The 18,342-nt window shown below is 45.0% G+C and overlaps 1 protein-coding gene across 4 annotated transcripts in view; it reads right to left on the reverse strand.

Annotated features, from left to right (window-relative positions):
- Positions 1–10,431, reverse strand: part of LOC138489332 (zinc finger protein 436-like) — a 60,171-nt gene extending 49,740 nt beyond the window's left edge. For 3 of the 4 annotated variants that reach the window (XR_011274780.1, XM_069617036.1, XM_069617035.1), the window contains exon 1: positions 10,287–10,391. Coding sequence is in view for 3 of the 4 variants with exons in the window: in XM_069617036.1 (XP_069473137.1) it covers positions 10,287–10,310 (24 nt within the window). In the remaining variant the exon portion in view is untranslated. Of the gene's footprint in view, positions 1–10,286 lie in introns of all 4 variants that reach the window. The other variant, XM_069617037.1, reaches the window with a different exon arrangement.
- Between the last annotated feature and the right edge of the window lie 7,911 nt (positions 10,432–18,342).

Raw genomic sequence — 18,342 nt, forward strand, 5'->3', positions numbered from 1 at the left:
CCCAACCACTCCAGGGCGCCCTCATTAATCCTAGGTCACTCCAAGGCCACGACCTAGATATAAATGACCCATCACTACCCAAAAATTAGACCTCCTAGCTATAACAGAAGCATGGCTACACCACTCTTACTGCCCTGCACTCTAGCCTTTCGACCAGGCTACACCATTGTGAGGTGCGACAGGCCAGAATCCCAAGGGAGTTGCCTGTTTTTCCAATAGCCAAGCAGCCATTTTTCTGGGCTGAAGTATTTTAAGTTTTATTTTTGCTCCTAACATTTTTTTATGGTATTTCTTTTTTTTAGAAGTTGGACTCTTTGGCCATGCTTGTTGAGCTTGTCTTAAATTACGAAGAGTAATTTAAAGTGTCACTTTTAATGGGGAACACCACATGTTTGATTTGCATTTTTAGAGGTACAAATTGATCTATAATTCTTTGGAACAAGGTGGCGAACATGCTAAAATGAGAATGGAGTATATAGGGGACTCAAGAATGAAATCCCTTATGAGGTTGTACAATTTGAGTCTTTAAAAATGTAACTGGTCGAGTCTGTGTCATGGTCTCGGGCAGTATTTTCTACAATGGCACAGTCTAGGAGTGACTGAATGGCAAAGCGTGACTCATTTTGATGCCAGTGTTTGGGGAGAGAATCCGCTCTAAGGAATAGCCTTTATCATGTGTTAGGACTGTCTTGTTCTGTAGAAAGGGAGGCTACATTTGGGAGGACAATAGATCAGTACAAATAAATAAGAGAATGTATCCAACATTGCAAACGTGTGCTATAGCCTCCAGCCATGAATTATGATCAATGGAGGGATCAAAATGATCCCCACAGGCTTTTAGATCTCGTGGACATCTGGCTTCACATCCCTTTTCAAAGTTGGTCAAGATTAGTCTCTCTCTGCCTTCTCTGAATGAAAAAGTTTTTAACTTGACTGTCACCCTAAATTCACTTCATGTAGCCCTGCACTACAGCAAGTGTCTCTAGAATCAATGATGTTCTGGTTTCCCCAGTGTCCCTCAATACCACCATCAGTGTCTTCAGCATTAGAAAGTTATGCTTAGAAGGATTACATTCTTCTCTGCAGCTTCTTTGCCTTACACAACCAAATGTGAGATACATGTCTCAGGGCTTTGTATTTTCTTACACTTGTGGCCTTGTATCTGATTCTTCTAAGGGCCTGAACCAGGATTCCTAATTTGCCATTGGTTCTCTTGATGTTATCACCAATTCTGCGCTGAACTGTTATGACTGAGGCGCAACCCCCAATGTGCAACTCTTCTTCAGTTTCCTTGACAACCACTGGGCTAGGCTTTGGGAGTGATAGAAACAACAATCTGAACATGAAATTGTGCTTATAAATTTAACTGTACATGGTCCCTGTACTCTATTTTTGCGTCCCCTTTAGCTTTGGGTCCCGCTACCTCTTGTGCTCTCCTGTGTTTCTCTGCCTCAGCATTTGTTTGCCCACTGCCTCAGCCAACTCATCTGGATGCTCTTTCTATCGGTCATCTCGCTACAATAATAATAGGTGTGCCTGGAATGGCTTCACTCACTTTGCAGGGATCTTTACTGCAAGCTTGATCGCATGTTCGTCTCGGACTCTTGCGCTTTGGATAGCCTCTACAAAGTTACTTGCACACTTGTGTGCATGTATAGATTCATTTATTTATTCAATTTATTTGTAAAGCGTGTGGACGAAGTCCGCGGGGGCATGGCAGGGCTAGGACAGGACAGGAAAGACGACACAAATACATGAAAAAGTCAGGGGAGTAAGCGAGGTCAGGCACATACGGGAGGGTAGCGGTTAGTGGAAGAGTAGAGTTTCAATTTCACAGTTGAAGGCGGAGAAGGACGCATGATCCGAGCTGGGAAGCAATGAAATGCTGTGTAATGGGAAAATATGAGAGAGAGGGACACGGAGATGGACAGAGGGACAGACACGATGAGTGTGCCATTCAGTAAGTGTCCGTTAAACTGCAAACTTCCTCTCAAGACTGTTCAGTAAATATAACTACAGTATTATGAAACACAGAAGGACCACTCCAGGACAATGAGGATCATCCCAATAGAAGGACCCCTCCAGCACAAAGAGGATCATCTCAATAGGAGGACCCCTCCAGGACAAAGAGGATCATCTCAACAGAAGGACCCCTCCAGGACAACAAATAGGATCATCTCAACAGAAGGACCCCTCCAGGACAACAAAGAGGATCATCTCAACAGAAGGACCCCTCCAGGAAAACAAAGAGGATCATCTCAACAGAAGGACCCCACCAGGAAAACAAAGAGGATCATCTCAACAGAAGGACCCCTCCAGGACAAAGAGGATCACCTCAATAGAAGGACCCCTCCAGGACAACAAAGAGGATCATCTCAACAGAAGGACCCCTCCAGGACAACAAAGAGGATCATCTCAACAGAAGGACCCCTCCAGGACAACAAAGAGGATCATCTCAACAGAAGGACCCCTCCAGGAAAACAAAGAGGATCATCTCAATAGGAGGACCCCTCCAGGACAAAGAGGATCATCTCAATAGGAGGACCCCTCCAGGACAAAGAGGAACATCTCAATAGGAGGACCCCTCCAGGACAAAGAGGATCATCTCAATAGAAGGACAACTCCATGAAAACAAAGAGGATCATCTCAATAGGAGGACCCCTCCAGGACAAAGAGGATCATCTCAATAGGAGGACCCCTCCAGGACAAAGAGGAACATCTCAATAGGAGGACCCCTCCAGGACAAAGAGGATCATCTCAATAGAAGGACAACTCCATGAAAACAAAGAGGATCATCTCAATAGGAGGACCCCTCCAGGACAAAGAGGATCATCTCAATAGGAGGACCCCTCCAGGACAAAGAGGAACATCTCAATAGGAGGACCCCTCCAGGACAAAGAGGAACATCTCAATAGGAGGACCCCTCCAGGACAAAGAGGATCATCTCAATAGAAGGACAACTCCATGAAAACAAAGAGGATCATCTCAATAGGAGGACCCCTCCAGGACAAAGAGGATCATCTCAATAGGAGGACCCCTCCAGGACAAAGAGGAACATCTCAATAGGAGGACCCCTCCAGGACAAAGAGGATCATCTCAATAGAAGGACAACTCCAGGACAAAGAGGAACATCTCAATAGGAGGACCCCTCCAGGACAAAGAGGAACATCTCAATAGGAGGACCCCTCCAGGACAAAGAGGATCATCTCAACAGAAGGACCCCTCCAGGACAAAGAGGATCATCTCAATAGAAGGACCCCTCCAGGACAAAGAGGATCACCTCAACAGAAGGACCCCTCCAGGACAACAAATAGGATCATCTCAACAGAAGGACCCCTCCAGGACAACAAAGAGGATCATCTCAACAGAAGGACCCCTCCAGGAAAACAAAGAGGATCATCTCAACAGAAGGACCCCACCAGGAAAACAAAGAGGATCATCTCAATAGGAGGACCCCTCCAGGACAAAGAGGATCATCTCAATAGAAGGACCCCTCCAGGACAACAAAGGATCATCTCAACAGAAGGACCCCTCCAGGACAACAAAGAGGATCATCTCAACAGAAGGACCCCTCCAGGACAACAAAGAGGATCATCTCAACAGAAGGACCCCTCCAGGAAAACAAAGAGGATCATCTCAATAGGAGGACCCCTCCAGGACAAAGAGGATCATCTCAATAGGAGGACCCCTCCAGGACAAAGAGGAACATCTCAATAGGAGGACCCCTCCAGGACAAAGAGGATCATCTCAATAGAAGGACAACTCCATGAAAACAAAGAGGATCATCTCAATAGGAGGACCCCTCCAGGACAAAGAGGATCATCTCAATAGGAGGACCCCTCCAGGACAAAGAGGAACATCTCAATAGGAGGACCCCTCCAGGACAAAGAGGATCATCTCAATAGAAGGACAACTCCATGAAAACAAAGAGGATCATCTCAATAGGAGGACCCCTCCAGGACAAAGAGGATCATCTCAATAGAAGGACCCCTCCAGGACAAAGAGGATCATCTCAATAGAAGGACCCCTCCAGGACAACAAAGAGGATCATCTCAACAGAAGGACCCCTCCAGGACAACAAAGAGGATCATCTCAACAGAAGGACCCCTCCAGGACAACAAAGAGGATCATCTCAACAGAAGGACCCCTCCAGGAAAACAAAGAGGATCATCTCAATAGGAGGACCCCTCCAGGACAAAGAGGATCATCTCAACAGAAGGACCCCTCCAGGACAACAAAGAGGATCATCTCAACAGAAGGACCCCTCCAGGACAACAAAGAGGATCATCTCAACAGAAGGACCCCTCCAGGAAAACAAAGAGGATCATCTCAACAGAAGGACCCCTCCAGGACAAAGAGGATCATCTCAATAGGAGGACCCCTCCAGGACAAAGAGGATCATCTCAATAGGAGGACCCTTCCAGGACAAAGAGGATCATCTCAATAGAAGGACAACTCCATGAAAACAAAGAGGATCATCTCAATAGGAGGACCCCTCCAGGACAAAGAGGATCATCTCAATAGAAGGACAACTCCATGAAAACAAAGAGGATCATCTCAATAGGAGGACCCCTCCAGGACAAAGAGGATCATCTCAATAGGAGGACCCCTCCAGGACAAAGAGGAACATCTCAATAGGAGGACCCCTCCAGGACAAAGAGGATCATCTCAATAGAAGGACAACTCCATGAAAACAAAGAGGATCATCTCAATAGGAGGACCCCTCCAGGACAAAGAGGATCATCTCAATAGGAGGACCCCTCCAGGACAAAGAGGAACATCTCAATAGGAGGACCCCTCCAGGACAAAGAGGAACATCTCAATAGGAGGACCCCTCCAGGACAAAGAGGATCATCTCAACAGAAGGACCCCTCCAGGACAAAGAGGATCATCTCAATAGAAGGACAACTCCATGAAAACAAAGAGGATCATCTCAATAGGAGGACCCCTCCAGGACAAAGAGGATCATCTCAACAGAAGGACCCCTCCAGGACAAAGAGGATCATCTCAATAGGAGGACCCCTCCAGGACAAAGAGGAACATCTCAATAGGAGGACCCCTCCAGGACAAAGAGGAACATCTCAATAGGAGGACCCCTCCAGGACAAAGAGGATCATCTCAATAGAAGGACAACTCCATGTTGAGACACACAGAACACAGCGAGCCCTCTTTTTATGAGGCACTGACAGAAGGTGTAACATGAATCATTGCCTTCATGCAGGAAACGTGCAGGGAGCATTGCACAGGTCTAGTCATGTTGCCTGCCAGGTCCACACTCCTTTACACATACCCAAAGGTTACCTGGTGTCCTCCATTTAACAATGTTCTTGTTCTAACTGTCTGCCTTATGTATCTTTGTCTGGGTAGGTGAATGTTGAATGTTATGATGTAATGAATAGAATGTGTTTGTTATTAACCGTAGAAAGTCAAACCCTGTGTTCCATAACCAGTCATTTGGAGAGATGGAGCCTGGGTGGTGGGAACTGGTGAGTCCTCCATGTAATATCTTATGGACCAGCTGAGAAATGCATGTACCTTTAATAAAGCACTTGGTGAAATAACCAAAGATTGGTTCTTCCTCCAAGTACTAAGCTGGAGACCACAGGTAAGTTACTTGTATGTTTATTCGGTCCCGGTCTACAATTGTAGCTAAAGTGTAAAACATACAGATACAGCACAGACACAGGCCCATGCACACACCAAACCAGCTTCCACCAAACGCCCCTCACAAGACTCAGAGGAGTGTGCTTTACAAAAGATATCATCAAAGTCTTTCCTACAAACATTACCAGCATGACAGGTAAACTTTGAACTACACACCCCAACCATACTCTGCTGTATGCATGCATCAAAGCAGATTGTGTTGTGCCTTGTACTGCTGGGTGTTGAGTGTGTATAGATATGAATGGCCAGCTCAGTGGAATGTCGGGTGCATGGCACATGAATGTCCTATGTCTGCCTGTTGGAGCTAAGATTGAAAGAAGATGGATGGAGGGCATCTCCTTGCAGGGCTGCTAGAAAAATCTACTAGCCCACTAGCATTGGCGAGTAGTTTTTATGGAGGGCGAGCACCATTTGCAGGATACTCGACTTTGCTGGCGAGTATGGGGATGTTAGAAACATATTTTGCATTTACTGCCAACACATTTGTTTGGAGAAACTGGCAAATGCAAGTTTCACTGTGCATGCTTGGCAGCATTGCACCAAATATGAAGTGTGCTTATGGCGACATGCACCAGTTTATAAAAAGCACTAGTAAATATTTTGTTACCAGTCACCTTGGGGTGAGTGCATTTCTCTTAGGTCAAGTATGTAAACCAAGGAACTGGCCCTGTAGGTCTAGTGGGATTTTTAATAATTTGCAAGCCCTGCCTTGCCTGCATCTTAAGATCAACAAATCGGAACCTGTAACGTATTTAAATACAAAAACTGCTCTTCCAAAACCTGGGTCCTGCTAGATTTTTATGAAAGTCTCAGAGATGGGCAACGCACATTAAGAAATTGATCCTTATCGCAGAGTGGTTGGGTCAGCGGTGTTGAAGTGGACCCACCCCTGGTATTGAGATTACAGCCAAGAGAAAGTGAGCCACAGCTGCTGGAGCAGTGTTTTCTCTCCAATTACCATGGTTGAAAAGTAGCCTGCACCGAAGAGAACTAGAGTGCCAGTGAAAGGTATGGCAGCAAACGATCCCATATTCTGTGGCACGGTCACGATTTCATGGGGTGTTTTCCGCATTCCGTACAAACCTTGTCCTGTACATTCTTTGCTCCTCTTCAGTAAGATCACTGCCCCAAAGTCTTCCCAGCATGAGTTCAGAGAGTTTTCACGTGACAGTTCAAAAGCACATCAACTTCTCTGAGGTTCCACTTTGTGTCAAGAAAGCATCACATAAGAGAGTTTAAAGGTTGATGGCCCAGAAGTGAATGGTCCCTGTGCGAGAACTATTTTCTTTAACTGTGAATACAGTTAACATAAAAACAAAGGACATTTTTTTAGGCTTGCATTACTTTGCAGTACTACTGTAATTGGTCATTCAGGATAGGGAACACATAGTTATAATCGTTTGCTTGACATGTTTCTATAAAAATATACATTACCAGGTTAGTTTTTTATGTGATTGGTGTACTTTTTAAGGCATTGCTGTTAAATGAATTTTTAATCTCTCAGAACCGAACCTTTAAATATTTATATGAACTATAGCTGTGAAGATATGTTGTCAAATGCTTACATCGTAGACTGGGTGTGAATCCTCATTTCACCACTTAAGCAAAGTGTGTGATCCTGAGCAAATCATTTCATCTCACTGTTCCTTATCTGCCAAAATGTGGAGTAGAAGTGAACTAGTTTGCAGCTTTTGCTCTCCCGTGATTTACTACACTATAGAGTGTTTACATATTAATAATGGTGATTATTCATATACCACACAGCACGTTTAAAAGTATGTTAGCTTGCATGTGGAAACTTCTTTTAATGTCACTACCGATGATGCCCTAGAGAACCAAAGATGAATGACACTCTTTAAAATATTATTTTCTGTGATGTTACTCCTCATGATGTCACTGCATATACAAATTAAGAGGTCTGCATGTCTTATAGCGCACAGGGCTACGGACCTCCCAGTACAGAGCCCAAAGAAAAATCCAACAGGTCAGTGCTCTGTAGCTCTACAGATAAGCGGTGTGTATATCTGCCACTTTTACTCTAAAACAATAGTCAAATACAGTTAAAAAATAAAAATACGAGTAAAAATACTTCCACCAAAAATAGGAAACCGATACTTAGGAGGGCGTCCCCTGTTTTCATCCACACAGCTCGGTGTATAGGCTTGGACCATTAATACACAGTGTCAGGGATAATGTCTTTTAGTCTTATTGCCTAACCTGAAGAGGTACAAATATATCTTTTTAATATGCATGGATAACTTGGAGTTAAAACATATTTTACTCGCTTACAAAATACTCCCGTTCCAACTGGGACTTACTGTACTACTCCCTAAAAAATAATTTTACTCACAACTTTACATAAGAGAGAGTAAAATACTCTCACTTCTAAATGTTATCTAGAGCACTGGTGCTCTGTGTGAAGAACAGTCCCATATTCTTGTTGTTTTTTGATGTGTAGGGGACTTTTGAAATCAAGGTCACCATAAAATGGGATAGGGAAGGAGGAGACACAGGTTAGAATTGTGAATTGTTCCATACGGAACCGCACACACCACAAACTTCTTTAGATGTGCCATCGCATCTAAGTTAGACTGTGAAATCATGTTGTAAAGTTGTACACCCAAGTGAAGGCAGGTTCCGATATATAATGTAAGCCGCTGTTCTTCAGAAACGGATGCTCTGACCTTTCTTTCCTGTGTTCCCTGCCTGCCACACACGTGAGGCCTCAGTGGATATTCCAGCCCGCCCCCGGAATATGGAGGTATGAAGAGATCTCTTGTTCTGTGGGGTCTCCAGCAGCGTGTACCACAGATATGTTAAAGAGGGTCAGGGAGTAGGTATCCAGCCCATGCAGGGCTGGCGCTAGGCAGGAGCATCATGTGTGGCTGCACTTGGCCCCGTGCCTGCTGCAGAATACTCTGAGCGGACAGGCGGCACACGCTGCAGCATGCATGATGACGGGGAAGCTTGTCGGAATAGCTTATTCAAAAGCGGCTGTCCCTTGAGGTTTGGCTCCCTTTTGTTTCTTCAGGTGAGGTAACTTGTCACCGGTCAACCTCCTGCTGCGACTCTGGAGAGGAAAACACACCCCCTCAGCTTGGAGCGGCCCGATAGGAGCTGCGGGCCTCATAAGCACTGCTGATCACTTTCTTGAAGCCAAGCGTTTAAAGTGGGTGCAATTTACTATTGATGGCCTACAAGAGGCCATTGTTATGTTAGTAACTGCAATAGGGCATTTTTATTTTGAAAGCACATGCAAAGCAGCAGTTAGCTGACTAGGATCTGTGCCTTCTTCCAGCACAATTACACATATTGCTTTTACCATTTTAGCTATTTGCCTTATAGCCACTTGTTTATATTCCCCAAGCCAAAAAGAGTTTAAGTATAATATAACATTTGCCTAACATTATATTTGAAGCATGCAAGTGAGCCATGAATATTAACCAATACGTGACAAGAGAGGGTGTCATCCTAGAGACTGGAGGGGGATCATTTCTCTGGTTCTGGCCCTTTACTGATTTTCAGGGCACTTGTCGATACATGTGGGTGGACAGTGTCTGCCCACTTTTTTCAATGGCTAGACGCAACACCGGTTCTGTGTTTTTGAGGCCAGCATTACTAAAAGGTTTGCTTGCTGAAGTGTTCAGCTACTAGGATTTCACACCAGGTTGTCATGTTTACCCACAAGAACACATAAAAGTGCAAGTCTCATTTTTGGATTTTGTTTTCTTTGGAATATTTCATTAAAAATTGTTGGGCTTAAGAGGTGGGAACCTCTTATACTTTGCTAGTTTAGTTAATGGAAATTCTCCTCTCGGATTACCATGTTTTCGCTGCTGCCTACATAAATTGTGGTCATTATCTTGTGATGTGACTTCCTGTGATGTTTTCAAATGCAAATTAAGGGGCCCACACTTAATTTGCCGCACTTGGCCCCACAAATCCTAGGGCCGGCCCTGAGCCCTGGTACTGCGAGGGGTGATGTGCTACCACTGTAAATGCCCATTAGGAAAATGTTTACTGCAATGCAGATTTTCCGTTGACCTTATGTAGAGTTCTCTAGTTTACCTGTTCCATGCACGAGAAAAGCATCCCGTCGCGTTTTTCCCCTTTAGAATTCTGGAACTTGTAGTTTTGTATTAATCCTTTTCCATGTAGGCACACAAATCCCGTAATATCAAGGACAAAACAGCACTGGATACCTTTCTCGCGCATGGAACCGGGAAACTTGACAGCGGTGTCTTATATGCATACAGCTAAGAGGCCTGCCTTTGTCCTTAACATGTGCACTCTGGGTAGTTGCACGTTGGGCATTCAGTTCCTGTTAGCATATGATGGGACTTCAGCTTTGACCCAGTGGAGTTGTTTAAATATTATTTCACTTGCATTTCTTGGTTTTTGAGGTTTCTAATGTATTTAGAGCAGAGACTGCCTAGCAAGGACCGTATGCCTAGTGGCATGACGTTCCTTTAAGTGAAAAGGTGAAGTGTGTTGGCATTGTTGATTTTGCACTCTCTTGTGGAGTGGGTGAGACGGGCAGAAGGTGAGCCTCATGACACGGGTCCAGTTGGCAGCAACTGACTGATGCTGTCCTGAAGAATGAGGCGAAAGCGTGAACTCACCTCGTCTGCACCCTGCCCCGGCATTTCTCAGCTGAGATCTTGGGTGGATCGACGTCCTCCCTAGAGTGAGAGATGTGTGCTGTCTCCCTTCTCCCCCCCCCCGGCTCTGAACTGCGGCTGCGCAGAACATGAGACACTAATCACAGGCGCAAGCGCAGCCTGCTACAGAGCGCTATAATCACTGCGTATCGATTTACCCCTCGGACGGTATTTGTGACAGGTATATACAATATTATCGTGCACGCGATGTGCAAAACCTGTCTAGTGCGGGTGTGCAGCCCATCAAGTTCCCCGATGACTTTCATGAAGGTAATGTCTTCTTCCGTTCTGAGAAACGGACCTTGACGGCCTCCTCATCACGTGACGGCCACGTTACGTTCCGTGCACCACGCACAAGCAGGAATATGGGTGGGTTGCCACTGCAGGAAACAGACCTTTGGGTGCTGCAAGTGGCCACCTATAAGCAAAAACGAATGCATTATAGTACAGCTGGTGAGAAATGGTATATGAGGAGAGACAGCTTGTTGTTTGATTATTTGCCCACTGTAGTGACTTGAATGTATGTGTCTGAGTTAATGCATGGCTAGGCCTGTTAGAATGCTATGTGGAGTGTTGGAGTCCTGGGAATTCTAAGTAAGTCAGTTAGGACTTGGAGTGATGAGAGGGACCACAGTAGATGCGATACCTTCTCTCCCACCTCTATCCTGTAATTAAGAAGAATAAAGCATCCATGTTTAATTTGCAACTTACCTGGGTTAGTCTGGTTTCTGCTCCTTATCCTGACTCAGGATACTTCATTTTGGAGACGAGGAATCCTGATAAGAACCCAGAGGTAGGGGAGCGAGAAAGAGATAAAGTCCTGAGTGAAGAGAAAGGAAAGTCTCAGGCCATTCACCAGTGTTTGAGATGGCGTTGGTTTTTAAAGACTGGTGAAAATGTGAGGCTGATGAAGCTGTTCAGCTATCAAGAAGGATGGCAGTGGTATCGGTGAGTACTTAAGCCCATCCATGGGAATGAAGAGTACAGGCATGAATACCTCTGCCTGAATGAGGATTGCCAGGAGGTGTGCACACTGGCTGTGTGTATGCATGGAGAAGCCACATGCTGCGAACCGAGCCCTGTTGCGCTCATGAAGTGAAATGAATAAATGGGACTTCAAGTTTAATCCCGAGAGTCGGCATGAGAAAAATGAAGGCGGAGGTTTGCCAAAGTGATTGTCAAAGTGACTTGAGGCTTGGGGAAGGTTTTAGGGGCTATTGGGCAGTGCACGCTCAACAGAGCCCCTGCGTTCTAGCCAGGAAGTTTGGCTGGAATGCACCTGATGAACCAGACTCCATGATTCCCCATGTTCCGTCTCTCCGAAAACAGATGAAGCCTTCATTAGAAGAAAGGCCCTTATGACGTGGCCTGTCGTGACGACGTACGCGGAGAAGGACAAGTTTGTTCCAGCAGTTGGAACACAGTGTTTTTGTATATCGCGTTTGTTAAGGAAAGAGAAATTCATTCATCATGGTCAATGGTAGTAAGTACATGAAGCGAATGCCTCGCTAAGGATGACACGTGTGCATCGCAAGGGAGCTGCTGCATTTAATACTGAAATGGATGTTAAGCGCACATCATTTCATGGAACAGCTAGCATTAAATACAGGTTGCTTTGCCGAGTGAGTAATGAGGATTTATGTCAGTGTACTAAAGCAAGTGATGTCAGTGCAGCGGCACTGTTAAAAAGGGGATGTTATTCTATGCCAAGTTGACTAATGTTCATGCGACGAGTTGAAGAAATGCACGTTTATGTGAATTTCAATTTATGTGAATTCCAAACTGTGAGAACTCATGCAGTTTTAGAAAAGGCACATTTATTTTGCATTTATATTGAGACGGTTGAGGGGGACACATGGGTAGTTTTCAGTTTTATGGAGTGTTGCCTAATATTACAGAATTGTTTTCGAATTTAAAGAGATTTATGTGCAATACGTTTTTAAAGCATGAATGTTTTTGCATGATGTGTGATATGAGTGTCATGTGATGATGATATGATGACCTAGTTAAACTATGCGTCCCCCCAACCCTTACTCCTATAATTACTAATTTTGTTAATGCCTCGTTCAACTCCAATCTGGTCCCAGTTAGCATTAAAGAGGCATGGGTCACCCCACTACTAAAAAAAACCTACATTAGATCCACTAGCCCCTACGAATTTACCGGCCCATAACGACAGTCCCTTTTTTACTAAAAATCATTGACAAGTTAGCTTACAATCAACTACAAACCCACCTTGAACAAAATAACCTACTAGGAGCTAGACAATCCGGCTTTCGGCCCAACCAAAGTAAAGAGACGGCTCTCTTGGACCTGAAAATCCAACTAGACACCATCAGAGACTTAGGAAAACTAGCTACCCTACTGCTGTTGGACCTATCAGCAGCATTTGACTTGGTAGACCATGACAAACTATGTAACGCATTAAAAAAAATTTTGATTTTTCAAATAACGTCACACTCTGGATCAAATCCTTTTTAATGGACCGCACCTCCAGAGTTGCCATTGGAAAATATGCAGCTGACCCTATTGCAGTTCCCATAGGTGTCCCCCAGGGATCCTGCCTCTCACCTACCCTTTATAATGCATATACAAAACTCATATTCTCAGCCCTTGACGATATGGGTGTCATCTACACTAATTTCGCAGATGACACCCAGATCATCATCCCCATTACAGGGGATTGCACCCATGACACTTATACTATCATCAAAGTATATGCAATAATTCAAAATTGGATGGCCCTAAATAGCCTTTGCCTCAATGACGAGAAAACGGAGGTTCTCATTGTGGGCTCTCAAAAAAGATTAAGCGCCCTCGATCCTGACTACAAACATATCAACATTAATGGCACACAAATCCCAGTACTCAAACAAGTCAAAACTCTTGGGGTATACATTGATGCCAACCTCACTATGCACACACAATTATCAGCCCTCTCCTCTTCTAAAGCTTACACAGCTAAACTTATTGCACTCAGCCACCAATTCCTTACTCCCACAAACTGCATTACATTGACCAGAGCGCTGATTTTAACGAAATTGGACTATTGCAATATCCTATTTCTAGGAACATCCAAATCTAACATAAATAAAATTTGAAAGGAAGCGCCCCCAATTCAGCACGATCCTCCCCGCAATGAGAGACAATAAGGGACTCTCCCGTAGTGGGAATAAGACCAAGACAGAGTGCGGGTGAGCGTAAGTGGGAGTTTATCCAAGGATAAGGCATGCAAAGAACTCTGCAACCTACGAGAGCGCTCTGTCTGACAATAGCAAAGACAGGCGTATTTCTAATACAGAAAACGTCATCAACACCTAAACACTATAGGGGGCACAAGTTAATTGGGATTGGGTATCGTCGACTAACTATAGGTGTTGCTGCAGCATGGTTGGTCTTGGCAAGACGACGTCACTGGTCAGCCTCGTGGGTTGGGTTGGGCCTGGCAGGCCGGCTTGAGGTCATCCGTGCGGTGTTGGTGCGCTGGGGCAGCCTGTGACAATGATGAATACCTTTCCTGTCTTAGTTGCCCTAGGCCATGCACACTGCAGTTATTCAGAAAATGACATTTACGTTCACTAATAAATTGTTCCGTAGCTTATCTTATAAAATAAACGCAACACATGAGGAATGCACCTCGTGAGAGGTCTGGTGGTTGTTGGTTGGGGTGAGATTTACCTGAGTCTTATTGACCGGTATTTTAGGTCGCGGGACGGGGCTCTGGGACCTGGGCCGAGTGATACATGTCTGTCTGCTGCGTTAGAAGTTATTATATAGATGGGTCTCTGTGTCTTGTCCTTACACGGGGTCAGGATTCTTGGGGGGGTTCGTGGGGATTTATGAGAGGGTGCTGGTAGATCAGTGGGTTCATCCGTGGGTTTATTACCGTGCTGTAAATAACACAGGTGGCGGGCTGTGGCCTTGGTTGCGGCGCCGGGGCCTCTGACTCTCTGAAGTAACGCCAGCTTGGTTGGGGGAGGTGAGGGAGCGCAGCACAAGTCTTAGCTTTTTTATCTGGCAGGCTTGGTGGGGTGGGAGAGGGAATGACCTTGCATATACTCACAAAGGTATTTTCCTCGTGCGTTGCTGATCAGTGAATGCAGAAGTTTTTATACTGTTCTGCCTCATTTTAACGTTATTCAGACACACATATACATATATATATATTTCATTTTCGTTACACATTTCTTTAATACAGTCGGTTCCAGTACCTTTTCATTACCTAACATTATGTTCACTACATTGTGTGCGTATTGTATGTACATTAGACGTTATACGAGGGATATCTAGGTTATGGCCTACAGAGATTGATGCTCGCCGCTTTGGGTGATTCAGAAAACATATATGAGTTCAAGTTTCTACATACTATTGAAAAACACTTTTACAGATAGAGGTTACACGTTTGGTCAACATCTTTCTCCGTGGTTATAGCAGCATTAGTCCAGACCTGGAGGGATATCATATAACGTTACATTTTTATGGTTCGTTCACATTTTAAACAGAGGTAGTTCATTAACACCAATACTTGAACTATTTTCTACCTTCTTCAGATAGTGATGCTTCAGCTTTTTTCCCCGTTGCCCCGGCCTTGCGGTCTGGGTCATACGGGGTGCAATATCACATTGTTACTAATATAATGTTGCCGTGTTGGCATCTCGGGTTTAGCTCATCTCCGACTTTCTCATGGGAACGCGCTCGCAGCGGATCTGCCAGGGCTGCTGAGGCGGCAGAGATGCATGAAAGGCCCTCCAAAGGTGGGGGCCTCGTTACAGTGTGCTGAACTCACACCATGTTTGCTGTGCACGATGGCGTCTAGGCCTAACTTAAGTTTCGGTAAATGCAAAGACAGGGTGCGTGTGGGCAATGTCGTCGGCGGGTGAACCCCCCTCCACCTGGGCCCGGGTGGCATGAGGGTGCTCCCACCGAGCCATGGTCCTCACCTGGGGAGGGAGCTGTAGGTGAGGAGGGCCTCGTGGCCATTCCTCCCCTACATTTCCCCCCTTTCGTTACTTAAAGTAACGAATTTCTTTAGCTCTTCTAATCTTCTACATTCTTGTTCTTCTAACACTGCACCATCCCATGCAGGGGTTCCTTTTATAGGCATCCATGCTCTGCACACCCCCCTTAAGCTCTCACCTCTCCTAGCATACTCGTCTGGTGTACATGTCAAATATATACAGTCGCCGGTCTCTTCCAGATCTACCCAGACCTCCTCATACCATTCCAGTTCTACGTCTCGTGGTTCTTTAATCGTGGTGTGCCATAGCTTATCTACTATGTACTTGTCACGGCACATAGGCACTAACTGGTACCTGGGGGTGTTGTCTGTTCCTGTCTGCACGTGTACTTCTTGTGTTGCTTTAATTGTACCACCGGAGTTGCCCATTGTAACCATCATCATTGCACCGTTAGGGACTGATTCTACACAGCGTGAGATGAAGGAGACATTGGGCATCCACAATGGGCAATTCTCGTGGCAACAATACTTTAGGTGTGCCTGATGCATGGGGGATAAGTGAGCAGACATAACAGCTCTCATTGGTTGTTTGTTTAGCTGTTGTGCTCATATCTGCATACCATTTATTTGCTTGGTGAGGGTGTCGTGGGTCTTCCATTTTGTCTAACCCTAGCCCATAATACTCATCATACCCTTTTCCACCAGTCTCTCTTCTCCGCCTACTTTTCTCCCTTCTTCTGTACCTTCTCGTTATAGGAGGTGAAGAACCAGGCCCCCCTTCCTCCCTCCCACCCCCCTTTTCTAATTCTTCATATAGGGGCGTGTGTTCTGCCATCATAATCACTTTTCCATCCTCATTAATAAACAAGAGATCGTTGTTTGAAATTGGGGCGGGAGGGATCGTGTGGTTGTTGTATGTTCCAGGTTGGGACATTGTGTCATTATCTACATTTTTGGTTCTCCATTGTGAGAGGACAGCAGTGGGTGGTGTAGTATAGTATCCCCACACAAAGTGTGCTCCATCCCAGATCAAGAAATCACCTTCTTTGATACCTACAGTCGGAATTGTTTTCGTTCCAGGAGCAAGGGTGGTGTTGTTCCCCCCTCCCCCCTCGTTCATCTCGGTAGAGATGAACGCTATAATCCAGTGTAACACCAGACAAAACATTGAGATGAAGAACACGATAGCACACATTGATAAACCACATTCAAATGAATATGTTAATCTAGCCACTAACATTTCTCTAAATCTAACATATCTATTAGTTGCAGGCTGCCCATTCGATGCCATGATAAATCCTGTTTGAGACACAAAAGTTCATTAAATACAAACATGTAAGCATTTCCACATTGTAACGTTTCGGTGATAAAATATAGGGTTGGGTGAGGAAGGGGGTTTGTTGACAGACAAGGTAGCTTTCAGTCAATATTATTTGTAACTTACTATATATATATATAAATAATAAAAAAAAACATGACATTTCTAAAAACAACAATAATAAAAAACATCTTAAATAGTACAGGAAGGGGAAAAAAAAAAGAACCCCACGCAAAACTTTCAAAAATTGTAAAAAGAAAATTTACATATACATGTGTACATGTTTTAGTCCAGGACATTTGTTGCGCGCTAATTGTGTTCACTGTTCATCTCATGAAGCACACGAAATTCAAATCATTCATTCCGCACAACTTCATCGTCCGCTGTTGCCTGTGCCTCATCCTGCACCTCACTCTCCGCAGCGCTGTAAGCTTTACGTACATCTGTCAAATGCACCCAATATCGCAGGCCCTTAACCTTTACTGCTGTAGGCGTGCAAAACACTACCTCATAGGGGCCATGGAAGCGTGGTGCGTTCCACCTCCGCACAAAACTTCTAACATATATAAGGTCCCCAGGCATTAGCTGTAGTGGTTTTTCAGGCAAACCGTTTGGTTCAGTCGCGTTCCCCTCCTCTCTTGTCGAGGGGGGGGCTAGTTGCTTTGAAATTACGCGCGCTGCCCTTGTCAATTTTCGCAGGTATTCTGTGAACTCCTCCCCCAATATGGCTGCGCTTCTGTGTGCATCAGAACGCTCACGGAGAGGCGAATGCGCTGTGTGCATTCTTCTTCCCGTGACGATCTCGTGCGGGGACAAATGGTGATCCTTACTTGGCTGGTTTCGTAGCTCAAACAAGGCCAAAGGCAGGCAGTACATCCAAGTCTTTTTAAGGGAAAAACAAAGTTTTGATAATCTGCTTTTTAACAGGCCGTTTATCTTTTCTACGACGCCATTACTTTGAGGATGATAAATCGAACATAATTTGTGCTTTATTCCCAATAATGTAGTCACTTCTTTAAAGAGTTCATTAACAAAATGCGTCCCGTTATCTGAGCGAATAACGTCGCAAATTCCCCAGCGCGGAAACACTTCCCGCACTAGGAACTTCGCGGCGCCCTTCGCGTCAGGGCGGGCACAAGGGCCTGCCTCCACCCACCTCGAAAATGGACATACAACCACAATCATGTATCGAGCCCCGTTACACCTTTCTCCCATGTCTACATAATCAATGTGGAGCTCTCTGAATGGGCCACTTGGTTTTGGTATCGTACCCCTTAGTGTACGCAATGTCATACCTGAGTTGTAAATTTGACATGTCGTGCATTCTAGAGCTAACCTTGTGACATGTTCCTGGAGGCAAGGTGTAAACCAATCTTCTTGTATCTCTGCCATTATGTGTTTCTTTGTGTTGTGTGCAGGAAAGTGTAGTTGTTGAAATGCTATTTCTAACAGCGTGATTGGCATTACCACTTTTCCTGAACTCTCTTGTCGCCACAATAAATCAGTCGGTGATTTGCTGCATCCTCTCTTAGTCCACAGCAATTTTTCCTCTGCACTAGCTCCCTCTTGCAGCTCTATTATCTCCTGTGTGGACATCATGTTGTATCCTGTGGGGACTTCTTGGCTTGCTGTGTGGTGCAACATGTACTCTCCTATTTCACCTTTTTGTAGATATGAAGCTGCTTTGGCAGCGGCGTCTGCTGCCGCGTTCCCCAAAGATACAAAATCTGTATTGGTGGTAT

The sequence above is a fragment of the Ambystoma mexicanum genome, chromosome 9, assembly GCF_040938575.1.
Source record: "Ambystoma mexicanum isolate Mex_15411 chromosome 9, UKY_AmexF1_1, whole genome shotgun sequence".
Taxonomy (NCBI): Eukaryota; Metazoa; Chordata; class Amphibia; order Caudata; family Ambystomatidae; genus Ambystoma; species Ambystoma mexicanum.